This window comes from Micropterus salmoides, unplaced genomic scaffold (genome assembly GCF_014851395.1).
Source record: "Micropterus salmoides isolate LMB-PRFRI ecotype aquatic unplaced genomic scaffold, ASM1485139v1 Ms_hic_scaffold_12, whole genome shotgun sequence".
Lineage (NCBI taxonomy): Eukaryota > Metazoa > Chordata > Actinopteri > Centrarchiformes > Centrarchidae > Micropterus > Micropterus salmoides.
In genome coordinates, this window is record NW_024040263.1 from 30,348,053 (window position 1) to 30,366,888 (window position 18,836).

At 40.3% G+C, this 18,836-nt stretch overlaps 1 protein-coding gene across 1 annotated transcript; it reads right to left on the minus strand.

Moving 5' to 3' along the window:
* Nucleotides 1-591: 591 nt before the first annotated feature.
* dtd1 (D-aminoacyl-tRNA deacylase 1) lies at nucleotides 592-18,003 on the minus strand. Its single transcript, XM_038714542.1, has 6 exons — nucleotides 17,874-18,003; nucleotides 17,335-17,425; nucleotides 15,960-16,195; nucleotides 15,057-15,154; nucleotides 6,413-6,568; nucleotides 592-2,268 (listed from the first exon to the last, which is right to left on the minus strand). The coding sequence occupies exons 1-5, from the start codon at nucleotides 17,914-17,916 to the stop codon at nucleotides 6,413-6,415; spliced, it is 624 nt and encodes a 207-aa protein (XP_038570470.1). The 5' UTR covers nucleotides 17,917-18,003; the 3' UTR covers nucleotides 592-2,268.
* Between the last annotated feature and the right edge of the window lie 833 nt (nucleotides 18,004-18,836).

Consider the following 18,836-nt stretch of genomic DNA (forward strand, 5'->3'; position numbering starts at 1 on the left):
GGTGTCCACACAAACAGCCATGTTGCTTTGAAATACACCGGTGATTCCATAGAAAGACAAACCTTGAAGATCTGCCCTACTCAACACTCCCCGTTCTCACCCTGTTACAGCTGTGATTAATTGCAGCCGTCTCAGATGTTTGGTACAGTACATCAATAATCCAAGGCCCCACAGTCACCTTCCTCCTCTCTTACTGTAATGCCTGTCTGGTATTGGGATCACAATGCAGTCATTGCAGAGGGAAGCTGCAGTTCTAGTCCAATTTGAAGGCTAGCTGGCTAGCAGACATATTTGGGTCATGTCTTCCCTCTCCGAGAGCTCCCAAGTACGGGCTACAGCAGCTCCTCGCTCTCCCCTGCCGCTCTCCACCACAACGTGGAGAAACCTAAGCTCAGCACCATTGGAGGGAGAGAGAAAAGGGGTGGGTGGATATGGTTTGGTTGGTCAGGAGTAATTTGCTGAACTAAAAAAAAAAGTTGGGAGAGTGTAGATGGGCCAGGTGGCGATGCTGAAAGGAGAAATAAGGACAAGCATCTTTGCTTTTGCATCACATAAAACAAGCAGAAGAAAACACACAAAGCACAGCATAGATCACTTTTTCTACTGACATCTTTATAAAATGGCATCAAAGTGTACAATCAGATCCGTCATGTGACAGCAGGACAGTGTCATAATGAAAAAGTCCCAACCACAATGGTGCCACAATAGCTGCGGTCAAAGCGATCATTTCCTCTGTGTGGGTCTGGTGAGGTGATAAAGCACACAGACATTCAGGTCATTTATGAGGATTTCCAAATGAAATAACAAATATCAGTTTCTGAAAGAGACAAAAAAGTATTTTAGAGATACATCACTATGCACCTTTAGTTTCCAAGCTTCTGAGTGGGAAAAAACAGTGTGGGGCTTTTATTGTCAACCACAGAGAGACAATGTAAACAAACTAGAAATATTGTGTTGTGTCAGCAGCAGTCTTAAAGAAGGACCACATCATTTAGCATCGAAACCATCCAATGTTGACATTTGAAGGTACGTTTAGAAGCCGTTCGGCTAACTAGCAGCTAGCCTGACGTTAGCAGGGCCCTCTTCCCCTCTTCTGCCGGATGTTTGTTTGTTAGCTAATTTAGGAAGCTAAGGTGCAACACAAGACATGTGTCCGTGCTTGTAACTTAATGTGAGTAGTTGGAGGCTTTTTGTGTGTGTGTGTGAGTGTTTTGTAGAGGTTGGTGCCTAACTATGAGATATAAATTTTTACAGAGAATACCTGTGTGCTTTAACAATTTCAGTTGAACCTTAAAACATACACTCTATTCATACAGGCACAATAACCTTACAGACATTACACATGTGACATATATATATATATATATATATATATATATATATATGTATGTATGAGGTGTTACTGGTGCAGTGAAATCGGCAAGGCGGTCACTTTATAGGGCTAAGCGATTTTAAAATAAAAATCTAATTGCAATTGTTTTGACTGATACTGAAATTGTGATAGGATTTGCGATGTTATTCTCATTTTTATTGAATAACATTAAAATGAATTAAGGTGTGATTTTTTGCAAGGTTCTGTTCTAATCATAGTTTTCTTAAGTCTGCAGAATATGACGTGTAGGCCAGGACATCTCTGCAGCACGGAAATATTTAATTTAAAAATTGCATTTCAACACACATTTTGCTGTTACTAAATATTGCGATTTCAGTAACATTTGGATTAATTGTTCAGCCCTATTACATTATCACTGTCCTGATGTTCTTGTGCCTGTACTATAAGACAAGGACTAGGAGTTATGCTACAGGGTCAGTGTCATGTCAAGTGATCAAAGATCAAGTGGGAACAGCAGGCTAAGTGAGACAGGCAGGGAGAATCTGAAAGAGAAACAGAGACAGAGCCAGATGGAGGCAGGAACATGGAAAGATAGGCAGTGGGGGAAAAAGACAGAGTAAGAGAGCACAACCTAACAGCTGATGTTTGTTCTATCCCATACGACCCATTCCCTTTCTATGCACCCATTTTCAGTCTCCCAACATCAATCTAAGAAAACAGTCTTGTGGTGTTTACACCTAGCCAGTCCTATCTGATTTAGGAGGAGAGAAGCCAAGGACACCAGCAAGGGAACGATGTTCTGCGACAGGCCAAGAGAATCCTGCTGATTTCCAAACAGGAAGGAGGACAGTCCACGATCAGGTTCAAGAGTCACTAAGGATTAAGGCCTTCCTGAGGAAAGTGGGCTCACCGTCATGTCTCCAGCAGACATCTATCTGCACAAGAGAAAACAGAACAGAATCAGTTTGGTCTCTTGTCGGGTTGGGTCTAATCATTTGTATTTTCCTTAATCAATAATTGTCCAGGTAAAGTATTTAAAAGTTTAAAGCGTAACTATGCATCTTTTGTGGAAATAGCAGAATAACGGCAGATTCATTCACATTTTAATTAATTCAGTTCCACAGCAATATCCACTTAAAGTTTGCTTAGTCACTTTAAGTTACTGTTTATACCATACTTCTTTATTGTAGATTTAAACAAACCCAGAGGACCAAGTGACAACCAACAAATAACAGCCCTAAAAGGAAGAAATAATGTATTTGTATATATATATATTTGTTTTTAAAAACATATTATCAACACCTTTGCTTTGTTATGGCAAACATGTTAACAAACAGCAAACCTAATTACACATCCAGCAGACAGGAAGCAACAGTAGCATTAATTTGGAGCATGTTTTTGGCAAGTCCAATATTCACTCTCCTTTCATTTCTCTGAGCAAAGTTGTGGTGGGGAAAACCAAAACAATGGGCTGATTACACACAGTCTAAATAGCTGAGGGGAACTGCAGAGTTTGATAGTCACTACAAGTGACAACTTTCACACACAGTCATTTGATCCATTGCTATACTGGGGAAAAAAAATATTAGTGCAACTTTAAAGAAAGGTCACAAGAGTATCAAGAGCTATTTTAGGAAAACAGATACAAATTCAGTTATCAAAAGTGAAATTGGGACAAACAAAACAAAGAATGTGACTGTAGGCTTGACTAAATATAAAAAGGCACAACACTGTGAAAGCAGCTACATAAAACATTTAAAATGGAAGTAACATCTACTCGCTGAATAAACCTCTGACAGGCCTGTAATAGGTGATCTGCAACCAATTAGAACAGCAGTTGCGGGCTAGAAATTGCTCGCAGTAACCTGACGAGCAGCAGAACCTGTTCATTTCAAAACCAGAACACTGAAGACAGGAAGGAAGGATGATCAGAGAAGATAATGGAAGACTGTCGCAAATTACTCATTCAGAGGAACGCTCATGTTTAAGTCATGCAAAGCCAACCTCGAGAACACCAATTCTCTCTTTAAAATATGCAGCGACAGAGCCAAGCAAGCAAGCCCCTTGTCTGACATCTATCCTACATCCAAATTTCCCTCTCCTCTCCCCACAGTGCACACATTTCCAGAAGTGCTGTGTGCGCACTCCCCTGCTGCACACCCAGATGAAAAACCAAATAAATTTTGTGCTCCTTTATTCCCCCCTCACTTCCCCGTCTTTCTCCCATCTCCCTCTCTCTGGCCCTCTGTCAGACAAAAAGGCCTTATGTAACATGGAAGCCTCTATGCCGTGGGGCACATACCCAACATGCACTTGGGGATTACAGTGCAGGGCCCCCTGCTGTAGAGGAGTCTGAGATTGGACTACAGGCTTGCAAGGTCCCACACGAGATAGGGTGTGTGCATGCGTGTTTAACAAAATACAAAACAAAAACAAAACTGTACCAAACAAGGCAAAAATAATGCAACACACCTCATTGGTGAATTTCAGATGCTCATACTGGTGTCAGGCACGCTTCTGTCAATATGTAACTGACTGCACCAATGCGTGTGGAGAGAGGAACAAGAAGCACGGGCACTGTTAAAGTGCGGTTGCAGTGCCAGTGTGATGGTGTATCCGTTAACGTGCATGCATGCCAGAGAGTTCATGCAGGGAGAGGAGCCAGCAGGAGCAGCCTCAGCAGGGGGAGCAGACTCAATGCCTCCCCATCTCTATTCTCCCAGAACTCCTCTGTTTTTGCACTAGTAAACAAATACTGAAGGCAAATAAGAGCAACCCCAACCACTGCCCTCCCCCCCCTCATCCCCGCAATCTTTAGCACAGAATGAGAAAAAAACAGGTCAGTCTCTCATGAGCGTTGCTGAGTTTCACCGCAATGTCAACAATAACAAAGAGGGCAGGCACAGGCCGGAAAAGGAGAAGTGAAAAACAGCGATGCTGAGGTGAATGTGAACGATACTCCTTTTTTCCTCTCAGTGCACATTTAAAGCTGCCATATTGTACTTGACACAATACACTAATATAATAAATGGGAGGGAAGGATTTTTTTGGGGCAACTGTATTTGTTGACGATGCAAAAAAACAAAATAACAACTGTGCAATCTCTTGCAAAAAGGCACAGCTGTAAATGTTTGTCTTTTTCTCAGGTGTTCATGTCTATTAAGAGTTCTTTAATCTACTTTTTTATTTAATACAACTCTTTAAATAAATAAAAGGTAACAAAGAGAACAGTCAATATTCCATTTAATTCAATTTATTAGTGGATCACTCCTTGAGATGCAGCATCTCGTTTTCAAGAGGGTCCAAAAAAAAAAAAAAACACACACAAAAATAAAAATAATACTATATAAAGTCATAGTATAGCTGAAGCACCACACAGCAGACAGACAAACTAAGTGACGTGCTGGTGAACATAGTGAAGCATTAAGCAGCTTAAAGCAACATTATGTAAGATGTGGGGTTTTTTTTGTGTGTTTTAGCGCCCCTATTGTTTCTGTAATTTGCCGCCGTTGTAAATAAGGACATCTGTACATTTGTTGTGATTTCTTTACTTGTAATCAAAAACTAGCAAGTCAACAACTTTGCTAACACAGCCAAACGTCAAGCAAGTGCTACAGCACAAGAGAAAATAGTCCGAGTGAAGAAAGAAGGTCAGCTCGGCATCGGTCTTTTCAGCCTTTTAGTTCACAAAGCTCTCGGCAACGTCCGGCAAACTCTAGCTTGGTCACTCTCTTATTCTCCTCTTAGCTTCCTCCATCAGCGTCCTCTTCCGTCTCTTTGCCTCTGCCATTAGCTAACGTTCATGTTGCCGGCTCGCCTGGCTCCGGCTTGACACTTGCGCCGCTCTCCACCAGCAGCAGCTTAATTGTGCTTGAAACTTGTGTGGCAAGATAGCCAACAAAGCTAGTCCAACAGCAAGAAGGCCTGCTGGGCACCAACGAGTATACGTCAGTCCAATATTTACTCTTGTTTATTTATTTTTGCTCGGCCACTTTTTCTCTTCCTCGCTTCCTCTGACAATGTCTTCTTCGGCCTCTGGCACGACATTCATACTGAGAATACTGAGCTAGCTTTTTCCAAATAACTTACATTGTACATTATAAACTTTTTGCTTCTTTTTATAGCTTGCTTGCTGAAGAGTCGTGTTGGTGTGTGACATGGTGCCATAAAGCATTACAGCGATAAGATTTCCCGTCCGGGGTTTCAGTGTTACTCAGTGCCAATAACATGCGCCCTGGGCCCAGAGTGGCAATGACAAAGACGTCATTCACCCTATCAGAAGTCAGTGTACCATCAAAATGATTGTGAAGCTGTTATTTTAAGATAAAAAATTCTACATAATGTTGCTTTAAGAGCCAGACATTTTTCTTTGTTTGTGGAGATGAGAATAGAGCTAAAGGCAGAGTGAGAGTTTATGACTTCCATTCATTATGTTGAGACAAACACAGCTTCAAAATGAATGGTAATGTTCTGTCTGCTAGATGTGTGACTGCTAACACGTCGTACGCCCAAAACAATAAATGATAATTAGGTGACAGATGTATTACATAATGCTTAAGAAGGGGAAATAATATGCACATTTAATATCTCTCTCTCTCACGTATTTTGTGTTCTGAAGCCTTTTCGGTGAGGGTAAGACATATAATTCAGATTTTAGCTGCAAGTGAAATGTTTTATGGAAAAGGCACTTATTCAAAGATGAGACTGACATTTTAAATTGCCAACAACATATTAAGGTAATGAAGGGCAGCTCTGAAAGGGGCTAAAAATACATTAAGTTCTCTTGTGGTTATTAAAGCAGAAGTAATGGGGGGGGGGGGGGGGGGGCATACCTGGTATTTTTTAAACACCCGAAATATTATCGGATATGATGAAAAAAACCCCCAAAAATAATAATTAATTTTAAGATTAGCCTGTCCAACATGATGACTGACTCAAGACCTCCAATAACACTCTTTAACACAAGAAACGAAGATAATAAAAGAAAGTTTTAGCCAGCAGACACCTGGTGTGTGTATGAGCATGTACTATACAGTATGTGACTGTATGCGTTTGGGTCTCCCCCCCCACCCTGCTGACCTAGGGCTCCCTCTCTGATGACACATCCCCGTCAGCTCCACTACTGGCATTGTGGTCCTGTCGGGAACGTTGGGTGACTTTCTCCCTGTTGGACTCTGAGGGGCCCTTGGAGCGCGTCTTCTCTTTCCTCTGCTGCTGCTTCTCCTGCTTTGACAGCTGAGGAAACACAAGAAAGAGGAAAGCGTGGTTAATAAAAAAAAAAAACTTTATCTTACAGTTTAATATTTTCTGAAGCTAACTTTGTTACAGCTCCACTGCAATATCTCAGAAATGCAACGTACGTCACCATTTACTTTTATGGCTTTCTTAAAACGAAAGAGAATAGGATAATGGTAAAGTGATGACCTTTTCCTATTAAATGATACACAATGTTTATTTAAGACCAGAAAGCTACCAATTTAAAAAAAGGGACACTCCATTGATTTTAACCATCAAAATCATGATGAGGAAACCTCAGCCCTCGAAAAACAAAACTAGGTCGTAACGTAGTATGTCGTGTATGCCTGAGGATGTAATTGCAGACTGTCCTCACGTCACTGTAAAGCTTTCTTTATGTTCGACGCAGTGTCCTCGGCGAAAAGGGTGACATTAAAGGAGACGTCTCCACTTCCACTAATATGCCGGCGATGTCCAGCTCTACATCTCCAGTACATCCATCACCACTACAACTCACTCCACTCTGACCAACTGCCTCACTGAAATAAAAATCATAGACGCAAGCAAACTTTTTCCAAATAAATTAAGACTTCTGTCCCAAAATCACTCGCAACTTATGCCTCGCCATTAACAACACCACTCTGTCTCCCTCCCTACACTTCGCCAACCTTGGAGTCATTCTCAACAGCAACCCCTTCTTTGAACATCACGTCAGAAGTGCCCTTTTCCACCTGAAAAATACTGCCCGTCTCCGTCCATCACAGTCTTTCTCTGCTGCCGAAACACTCATTCACGCCTTCATCACATCCAGAATTGACTGTTGCATATGGCACATCAACCGAAGTCCTAAATAAACTGCAGTACATCCAGAACTCTGCTGATCGTCTATTCACCCGCACTCACTCCCGTGACCGCATCACCTCTGTCCTCCACAACGAATCCAATTCAAAGTCCTTCGCCTCGCTCACAAAGCCCCTTACCTCGCTGACCTGCTCCACCACCACACTGCCTCCTGTAACCTCCTGTCTCTGTCACTCAGGTCCAAGCATGGCACCTGGGGCGATAGAGCCTTTTCCATCGCTGCCCCCTCACTCAGGAACTCTCTGTCCTAACACAGTACCGATTCGTCCATATTCAAATCACTTATCAAATCCCATCTTTTCAGAACAGCTTTAAATGTATGATTGACTGTTGTGTGTTGTATTTTAAAGGTATGTATTTTAACCTTTGTGAAGTGTCTACGAGTACCACGAAAAGCATTCTATAAATAAATGTATGGTCATCGCTCCTCTTGAGTCGAGCGTGTGGGCACCTCTCAGTTTTTGAGACTAGGACCTCACATGGGGGGGGCTTTCATTTCAAGATGGATGAGTTTGTAGAACATTAGTTCATTACCAAAACAACTAAGAACTTGATCGCCACGAATACTAATAACAGAAGTAACTTAAATTATGAAATAACTAATTTTTACTATTAATATGTCTCAAGGAACAAAAGCCGGGCAATTTGTTTTTTAAATGCTTTAAAATCTACATTTCAGTAAATAATATTTTGCCAGCAGAATCAAACTGTTTACGGGACAATTAACCTTCATTTCATTAGAACACATTTGTTGTTCCAAACACTTGTTGTTTTTATAGGGGCCGTTTAATGGCGATGTATATGAGTTTAGTTAATTAAAATTCTTCCTCAGCCTTGAGGAGCTGCATAGCGGAGCGTGCCATGAGCCAGAGATTCAGTGTGACATCATCAGCGTAGCGAAACCTCACATTTACAACAGAAAACCTGCGTTACAAACCGCAGTCGAAGATGTGGGCATGTATCGGACAGGAAGGGTCAGATGAAAGAAGCTACTGAACTGTATTACAGAAGGTGTAGGTCCCAGCATTTCTGCAGCTTGACCATACAAGGTCAAAAGTAAAAAAAATAGAATATCACTGCCTTATCCGTTTAAATTTTGACCATCCTTTATGAAAATAGTACCTCGCAAGTGCCCCAACTTAATGAAGCTCATTATTTCTACAGTCTAAATTGCTGAAATACCACGATCTAATTGAATATCAAATTGCAGTATTCATGTTCAAAGCAAGAAATTGCCTATTGCCTGGGATTATACAAAAGATGTTCTCTGAGAGGGAGGGAGGGTACGATATAAGGGGAAGGGGAAATTTTAAGACTAATTTAAGATTTAGAACAACAAGGAAAAGATTATGTTTATCAATTTGCAGAGTTAAATTGTGGAATAAACTAAATGAGAACCTAAAGCAACACCCAAACATATTCCTTTTCAAAATGTACAAAGAATTTATTTTCAAGAAGCACTGTAGGTAACTTTTCGCACATGTGATAGAAGTATGTTAACACAAGAAAAAAAGGGTACATTTGCTGCTCATCTGTTTTATTTTTTTTTAATACTTTCTCTTGCATGTTCGAAATACAGATTCAAATTCAAATTCTATTCAAGCTTAATGATCAAATATCTCTGCTTAGTAAATGTATATTTATATTAAAAATACATTTTTGCCTACAGTTTGGCTGAACTATAACTGAAACCTGTCAGTCTAGGGTTCTTATTGGCTCAGTGGGCGGAGGCACACACCATGTACACGCTGCATCATGACTTGCAGATCATGACCTTTGCAGTATGTTCGGTATTCACCCAAAGGTCCCGACATGCATGAGAATTAGTATAGGCTAATTAATTAAACAAAGAGGGAGAAACACATCAGCGCCACAGACCTGCACTTCACATCTGATTTGTCTTTATGGATACGCTCCCACTGCTATTCTTTCCTCATTTAGAGCTATTCTGGTTTGTCATATGATCACTTCAAGGAGTCTATTGTTGTGACTGCATGCACTGCCTTCTCACACACTTCAAAATAGCCCTTTCCAGTGCCACTCAGCATGACTAGTCTTAACTCCAATCAAAACCGCTCCTCCTCCTTTTCTCATTGTATTCTTCACAGGCCATAAAACACCGCCACAGTAATGATGAAGTAGGTACGCTACCCGTCATCTGAAAAAGGCCTGTAAACACAGATGCTAAAACTTTAATGGCTGCCAGGGAAATATTTATGAACTAAATGTCATCTTAAAAATCCAAGCCATTGCATAAGACATTACATTATTCAAAGGCCCCCAAAAAATTCTGTCCCTCCCACATGAACCCATTAACATGCTGTAGTATCAAACCTACTGCCTGTACACAAAAATGAGGGAAGACACATACTTTCAACAAAATGGACACCGAACATTCGCGTTTCTCTTTTTGCTATAAAGCAATCGAGATTTCAAATTCTGATGTTGAAGCTACATTAAAACCTCAAACTCTGGAGCCAAACCCCATAAAAACCTGACCTAACATGATCAAACATTACGTCATTTCTGTGTATGTTGAGTTTCAGCTCACAGCCCAAAACAAAATGCACAGATAGTCAGACGAACAAACAGAAAAACTCAGGACCGCTCTGCTCTCGACCCCGGCCGTTCAGCGTCCCAAAGAGAACATCCAAACAGGATGATTTTCATTGCTCTGGATAACACCATTGTTTGCTGGCCGCTTGACCCTGCAGTGGACTAAATCCCTGATTTGTGGAAAGAAAGGGACAGTGTCTGTTGGCCGTTGCTTCATTTTCCTCCCTGTGCCAAGCTTAGCCTATTGGCTGGCCTTTTATCCCTCATGTTCAGCCTTGGCTTTGGCTCCTCGGCCCCCACAGCAAAACATCCCAAACAGACAAGATTAAAATTCTGAGGACTGGTTAATATCCCTCCCTTTGGACTAGTGAGCCAAGCCCACCAAGGGGAGAGCAGCCAAAGACGGCCCGAAGCCAAAGCATAAGGATGTTGGCCGGGTTCCAGGGAAGTGACTAGAATTGATTCAGGAAGACAAATATATGAACTTCTTTCAAATGGCTGGAATAAGAGGCCGGGAGAGGTGTATCCCTGTTACTGAGAGGCTAGGAAGTATTTGTCTTTCGTTTCCATGGTTTAATACAGTGGTTCTCAGACAGGGGGGTGGGCCCCCCAGGGAGGGCGTAGAGCCACTTCAGGGGGGTCGTGGATGTGGAGCGTACCTAAAGTTGCATGAATGTGATGTGATGTCATGTGGTGACATAAGTAAACAAGGGCTCTGATCCTAGCAAGGATATTTTGGTTACCTAAATCTTGTTTATTTCAACTGCCTGTTTTGTTAATGATTAATAAAAATGAAATCCACTTGTGCTGGGGTGGAGGGGCATGAACTTTTTATGGCTTCTGAAGGCGGGCGTGACAGAAAAGATTGGATCCGCTGGTTTAACATCTCCACTACTTAGTTTCTGGTTTGTACTGCTTTGTTAAATATTGATATTAATAAATGGCTATATACAAATGGTGATTACTTTAGAGAGATGTCTAGAGCTGAAACTAAGCATTAACTATCTGACTAACCAACCAATACACATGACCCACGTATTATTAACAGAAAATATTCTCAAAAACATTTTCGTTATCATTGAATCCAGTGTTCCAAAATTGGGCAGAAAGCCATTAAAGGAGAAACAATATGGAGTGAAACACGGGTGATACTGATTAGTTGCTGGAACACATCATCAATATTATTAGTTCCACCTTTGCTTTTCCTACTAAGACAACTCAAAATGTCTGCTGTGAAAAAAGCCTACTAATCCAAGTTATTTGCAAATAATAAAGAAGAAAGAGAGCTCTGATGCTCGGAAGGATATGTCAAGTTTGACAGGGGAGGAAATATGAAGAAGCCTATCTTGCTCTGGAGTTCACTGTCAGTGTAACAGTCTTATGTCTGTTGAGTCTATTTATTGACGGATTTTACTTGCTTTTTTTTTCTTTGCCGCAACATAAAGTAATGAAACTAAAGTTGTTACCAGTTGAGTATTTTGTGGTTTCCAAAGGGGGGCATGGCACAGCGTGTTTGGGAACCACTGAACAAAATTCTGAATCTTTTTTTTTATTATTAATAAATTAATGGTTTGAAAAATAGATTTAAAAAACATTATTGTAGTTGGGTGTCGTGATATCATTGCCAATGTGATGCCTAAGTTTTGGTACTGATACCAGAATAATAAGTTTTAATAGCTCTAAGGACGGCAAAGTCAGTCGAGACTGAAATATCCCAACAACTATATAATGGTTTACCATAAATCTGAGACAGACATTCATTTCTCTTTTATGCTAATAAGCAAAGGTTGGCAGAGAAGTTGTGTTAGACTTTCTCGTTGTCATTTTCACAGACAGGATCACCCATCATTTTAGTTTACATTTTTTAATGATAATGAGACAAATAGGCTTTTTAATAGCATTTGATTTTCAAAAACAACTCAATCTCAATAACATTTTATATACAGATGATGCATTTATAAGGACATGGAGAGAAAAGATGACACTTTTCATTGCCACTTGCTTTCCCTGTAACATTAGCTGCCGCTGGCTGATAAACGTTTTCAGTATTCCTTTCTTGTCCTTCACCCTCCAACGCACTGCTTTTTTTCACCTCGTTTATCCACCACATCACAATTATCGGGTTGTCTACAGATACTTCGAATGCTGTTGTGACATTTTGAGATAGCTAAGCTATGCAGCGATACAGCTCACCAAAGCGATGGCTAACGCCAGCCCGACAACGAGGTCATGCATGTGCGGTCAAAGACAAAACAACTAGACTACAGCTAATTAATATGCACATTCGCCACCAAATGGATAGGGGGTCTGCTACAGGTGGACTACATGAGATTATCAACATTGTTTCATGTGAATTACTTAACGACATGATAGATCAAAATGACAGACAGCCATTGTTTGAAGAAATGTAGTCAGTGACGGAGAACATTCGGATAACGCTACCTATGCATTAGCCTACTAGGATACTAACACGCTAAAACTGGGGTGGTAAAAATGACCATCAGCAAGTTAGCACTGTCCCAGTGAGCACGTTAGCATGCTGATGTTAACATTGAGCTTAAAGCATTGCTGTGCCTATGTACAGGTGCACCTCAAAAACTTTGAATATTGTGGAAAAGTTCATTGTGAGCACCAGAACCAGACTGAAAGATTAAAGGCTCCGGAAACCTTTGCAGGTGTTTTGAGTTAATAAGCTGATTAGAACTCTTCTCAAGTAAACATTTCTGTCTTATACACATTTTGAGATATTGGGTGTTTTGATTTCCATTAGGCTGTAAGCCTTAATTATCAAGATTAAAACACAATAAAAAGGCTTTAAATATTTCACTTTGTGTGTGTTTTACTTTTTGAATTAAATTACGGAAGAACTAACTAACTTTTCCATGATAATCGATTTTTATTTATTTGGTTTTTTTGATGCACCTGTACAGCCTCACAGAGCTGCTGACATAGTTGCAGCCTTAGTCTTGTTTCCATATCTTTCTTTGAGAAATATAAACCTTTTTCTATAAAACCCTTTTTTCATTTAGCAAAAGAAGCCAAACTTTTAACACAACCAGTCAATAACATAGTTTTACATTTTGCTTGAATCAGGAGCTTTCTGATCAAATAACAAACAAACACAGCTACACAACACCAGACATTCGATATAAACTTTCAGTGCTCGACCGTCCTGCCGAGTTGGTGCTCTGGACATATTTTAATCTGTACAAAAAAAACATTGCAAGTTCTCTAAGATGACATCAATCAACTCATCAATAATTGACTATTCATTTCAGCACTATTCAGGCTTGTGCTGCCAATTATATGAAGCCCACAATAACACCCCCGCCACACACACAAACACCTAACTAAGCCATCATCGCCATGGGGGTGACTGAGAAAGAACACAGTGAATCAGTCCCACACCACAAGGCTACGGAAGAGGTGGCAATAGCAGACGTCGATGTTGGCAAGGACACGATTCTTACTGTCTGGGACAAGTTTTTTTTTTGGGTCTGAATTTCCAAAAACAACACTTCCTTTATCAGTATTTAGCTTATACAAGACAGATGTATTATTCATTTTACAACACAGACTGTATTATGAGATGAAGGTACAGTTACCTTTATGCTACTCACAAAAGGCAACCACACAAAAATATATACATATAGTGCCTCAATACCTGCTCTCGGGGGCAAATACACCAAGAGGCCCCTACGAAGGGTAATTTCTACAATATTGAGTACTGTATGGACAGCTGGACACAAGAACATTAACTAAGCAAGGAAGCCTTTAGTTGGCAACACAAATAACACGTTATTCCTTTTTCATGTACCCTCATAAAAATGACAAAAATGCTATTCTTAGTTGTAATGGTGAACATGTTAGCAAACAGTTGCCTATTTGCACATCCAGCAGACACATTAGGGCCACATTCGCATTTATTTGACGTGTTTCTGGCCACCTGACAAAGTAAGGCCAATGTTTTTCTGTTTCAGTCTCCACAAACTGATCCTCCGCCATGTTCACCAGCTAGTCTCTAACTGTGTCCGTCTGGTTTTTGGTGCTGGGCAGGTGCAATGGGTTTATCAGAGCTAATTTGCTAAGCACAGCTGCTTTCTGCTGCTGCAAACAAAACTTTTTTTTTTTTGTGAGTGTGATTTTTGTGTTTGTGTTTTGGGCCAAAAAAAGTAGATAAGATGGGTTTAAAATCTCTTTTAGCTGGGAGGAAAACTGCAGAGTTAGTGATAGCTGTGGGTCTGTCAGTATGAGCAACACCTATCACATTACACTTTTGATCCATTGCTTAATGTTTATCATAGTTCTGATAATTGTTTTGTGGGCTGCATTTATACATTTTTTGAGACTCTTCTTAAAATCGTAACTTAAATACAGTTTAATGTACTTCTGTTGTTGTTTATAGTTGTTACAGTATGGATCCTAATTCCAGGAAGTTTACAATTTAAAATGTATAGTTATATTTCAAGGCTTATTTTTCTAGTGTAGTGTCCTGATTAGTACATAGCTCAAGCCAAATATAAGATTTTTTTATTTCAAGTTTCAATGTGTTATGTGTTTATTTTCTATTAACTACAAAAAAATCTGTATCAGCCTCAAATTCTGGGCTCAAATCTAATGTATAATTTGCAAATGGTCAGTGGTTTAAACATCCTGTCTGCTGACAATCCATCTTTTTTTATACTCAGATCATTTTTTAAAGCTTTGCTCTACAAGAACGCACAACAGAAGAGTAAATGTCACCACCTAGTGGTTCAAAATGACAAATAAAAGACCTTGAAGAGTAGAATGACACATGAACGAGAACCAAAGTTAATTTTACATATTTACTTTCAATATGTAAATAACTTGTTCCTCTTAGTAAAAAATGAACTACGGACAATCTTAATTTAATGTCCATTCACTGTTTTTTTCCTGAGCTTTTAATTGCATCTGGCAACTGCGCCATCTTCACGACAACTGAGAAAATCCCCTCCACTGACGTAAGACTGTGAAGTTTGGCTGAAAGCTCCAGCACAGACCTAATAAGTTGAGTTAATATCTGTCCAAACCATCATGCTTAATAACGTACCTGTCTGGGGTCTGTGGGACCAGTAGGTGACGTCAGTTCGATGGTAACCGGTCCGTCGTTTTGAATGTGGACCTGCATGTAGGCCCCAAACTCCCCGTCTAGAAACGAAAAAGAGAGACAAATTTTACAAGCCATAAAAAAATGAGACCTGGAAATAAAAAATAAATAAAAGATATAAGATAAACCCACTAAATCCACGTAGCCCAGTACATCCCGAATGACACCACATCCTAATATTAATAGACAGTAAAGTGGAATTTGTTTGGCATTGGCAGTCGATGTTTCATAAGGATGTAGGATAACGTGGAGCCTTGAGACATTGGGGACAAAAGACGAAGGGGCTGTAGGAGGACAGGAAGTTTCGACTTAAATGTTCTCCTTTCTTCCACTGGGTCCGCGAGATTAATGACACCATCTGCACAATGAAACCGTGGGCTGCGGAGGAAAAGTGCTGCACCATCATATTTCTTCTCTGGGGGGGGGGGGACTAATTAGGAAGCCTTATGCCTCCCTTGCTGGGACAAGGTGTTCTCCGCACCTGCTCCCCGGTGGGCTGACCTAATTCACTGCCACCGTCACCACCACAGCGTCACAGTCAAAGATAATCCTCATCTGCCGCCCCCCAAAAAGCCATAATCTTACACTGAGAAGTGACTACAGGCACTGATCTAAACGTATTACTGACACACAATGACAATTCACGACGACACTTTAAATTCTTACTTACTTTAACCTCGGATTTCACAAAATCCATTATATTCAGAAACTGTGAAAATGATTCAACTAATTTTTCAGGGGGAAATAAATCATAAATTTAGAGTTTTTATTAGCTCTAACATCCAACAGCAGCACGGACACACCACTGTAGGACTATAAAGCTTGCCGAGTCATCGGTTCACGCACCCTTAATGAGCTCTGGCTTGTATGCGCTCCTCATGTTCTCCATGATGCTGTTGTAGAAGGGCTGGGCCAACTCTGCAGGCATGGCTGAGTGGAAGTCTGGCTTGTTGCCTTTCAGTATGCACTGCAGTGTGAACTGGCTCACACACAGCACCTCAAAGTCCCTGTCCATGACACTTTTGCTCCACGCACGGCCGTTCTCGTCTTCAAACAGCCGCAGGTTCAGGATCTTGCGTACTCTGAGAACACACGAGGAAAAGCAGTGAGGAATCGACTTGTCTGGGACAGTCCTTCTTATCAGTTACGTTAATACTGGCCAAGAACTTATTGGCTTTATTTGAAGGGACCACACTGAGCTTTTGAGTGTTTTAACCCATTAATGCTGAACTAAATAACACAAAAATACATTCAAATATTTAAAAACAAAAACCCAGCAGTGTTAAATTCAAAGCAGGTCAACAATGATAAGTTCATCACGATTTTCCTCAATAAAATTATAACAAATGTTCAGTAAATGTTTGATTTAATTTATTTGAATCACGAACAAAGTAACACTTAATCTTTCTTTTAAGATATTTATTTTGTTAAGGAAACGGGACTGAAAAAAAGATTTTACTTAAATTATTCATGTATATTTGTTGAAAAGATATTTTAGCATACTTGTTTTGAATGTCCTACCTCAGATTTGTTAAGTGATTCACTGTTTGGCAAGCGTTTGTTCTGGCCATAAAGAAAAGTTTAAAAAGTTTATTAACCATCTGGTTTCTGCAACTTTCATTTAGGAGCAAAAATCAGCCTTTAAACTTGAAAGAAAGATAGGACACTTTTTATCGTGATCACATCTGTGGCCATAACGCCCCGCTCTACCGGGTTACAGCCAAGACTGAAATACTGAGTCCCCTCGACAACCTTGAAACATTTTGACCATAAACAAAAATTAAGCTATCTGATGTTCTTCTCCTTCTCCTTCTTCTTATATATATATATATATGTTTTTTCAAGTCCGATTTATTCTGTTAACTAATCACTTGTGCACTGTTTACACCTTTTGTAAAGTTTATTTCCTAGCATGAAGGTCTAAAACTTTTAATTGTGGAACGTAAACTGTATGATACAAAATTATTATTATTAAAAAATAAAATCAAAATACTAAGGACAAGACTTTAGCGCCCTTAGAGGTCCCTATGGTCCTGGATTCAAAACATGCAAAAACTCCTCATTAATTTAGCATCTCTGTATTTTGGTCTTTTACCACTTATCAGTTAATAATTCTGATTTCATCAGTGCGGTCCAGCACCTAACACAAATGTTTGACTGAGCTCAAACCCGGGCTGGCTTTCTGTTTCTGGTGCTGAAGGTCCCTCCCACACACACTCACATGTAGTCAGCATCCTTCTGGGTGTCCTCCACTGATATACCCAGCAGTACACACAGTCCTCGTCCTATGGAGCTGATCTGTTCTTCTCCCACTGCAGGAAAAGAGCAGAAGTTTGATGAGTGAGCGGGCAGCTGCTGCTGCTGCTGCTGCTGCTGCTGCTGCTGTGGACATTAAGACTGACAGGTGACAGTTTGAATGACATCACTGTGTGTGGAGGAAAGGAGCCCCGGAAGTCAGGACTGTCATTCAGCTGTCAAACACCGACATCCAGAGGACACGTTCGCCATTTGCGCGGTGAAATAACCTTTACTGAGTTCCTCCGAGCCTGAACACCCAGCCAGCAGTGCTCCTGTCTGGACTCCTCACATCTTTCGCTTTCGCTGGGAGTGCTAATGCTAACCCGGCTAGGTCAACGTTAGCTAACGTGAGTGGCCCGCGACGTTAATGAATGAATGAATGAATGAATCAGCCTCGGTGTTTCGACACTGCCAGATGTGTCGAAGCATGACAGCTTGGCTCGGATCAAAACAGGCGCTTACCTGTCACAGTCGCCTTGGTGACCCTCTGAACGATAGCTTTCATTGTTTTGGTTGCGCTGGGGAGCACGCTCGCAACTTCCGTGGTCTCGCGGCGCGGACGGGACGCTATCGCCCTCGAGCGGCCGGAACACGCAGTAGCGTCACACATCCTCAGCTTCTTCCGGAGGTTTATTTACTCAGTTACTGAGCAATTCTGATTTACTTTACTTTACATGAGTTATTTTAATTTCATGCTTTGATTGTCAAAGCGGCTTTAGGAAACATTTATTTAACATTTATATCAGAATCAGCTTTATTGCCAGGTATGTGTACACATAGGAGGAATTTGACTCAGGATGTGCTTACTCGTACAAAATTACCATAACACGATAATAAAATAATAATAAAATAAAAACATACTACAGTATAGACAACACTAATATACACATTATGAACAAAAACAATATAGACATATTGACAAATAGTGCAGCGAGCAGAGTGCAAAGGATGCAGGAGTAAATGTTGGAGGTGTATGTGAAATACAGGTACACATACATATGTACACAGTGCGATGGAGCATAGTGCAAAGGATGCTGGAATAAATAAGTATAAGTATTATTGTGCAGGTGTTATTCACTTGAGGTAGGTGGATATATATATATATAAAACTCGGTAAAGGTTATTTCACTGCACAAATGATGAACGTGTCCTCTGGATGTCGGTGTTTGACAGCTGAATGACAGTCCTGACTGCCAGGCTCCTTTTTTTTTTAACTTAAAGTAAATAGAGAAAATGTAAACTTAAAATAATACAAATAAGACAGAACTATATAAACACCACAAAGACTTTTTAAATTATTGTAAATATAGGATTGTTTTTAATGTTCAGAGCTCATTTGCCTCTTTGAAATCTGAGATTACAGAGTTGAACCGAACCCTAACCCTTCATTATTTCATTGAATGTTTCAGATTGTCAGAGGTAGTG

What these genes read in the sequence shown, in the direction of transcription:
- dtd1 (XM_038714542.1), bottom strand. Translation starts at nt 17,916, where the DNA reads ATGAAAGCTATCGTTCAGAGGGTCACCAAGGCGACTGTGACAG. An exon ending in CACCAAGGCGACTGTGACAG is followed by an intron (nt 17,426 to 17,873) that starts GTAAGCGCCTGT and finishes CTTTTCCTGCAG; the next exon opens with TGGGAGAAGAACAGATCAGC. An exon ending in CAGAAGGATGCTGACTACAT is followed by an intron (nt 16,196 to 17,334) that starts GTGAGTGTGTGT and finishes GTGTGTTCTCAG; the next exon opens with AGTACGCAAGATCCTGAACC.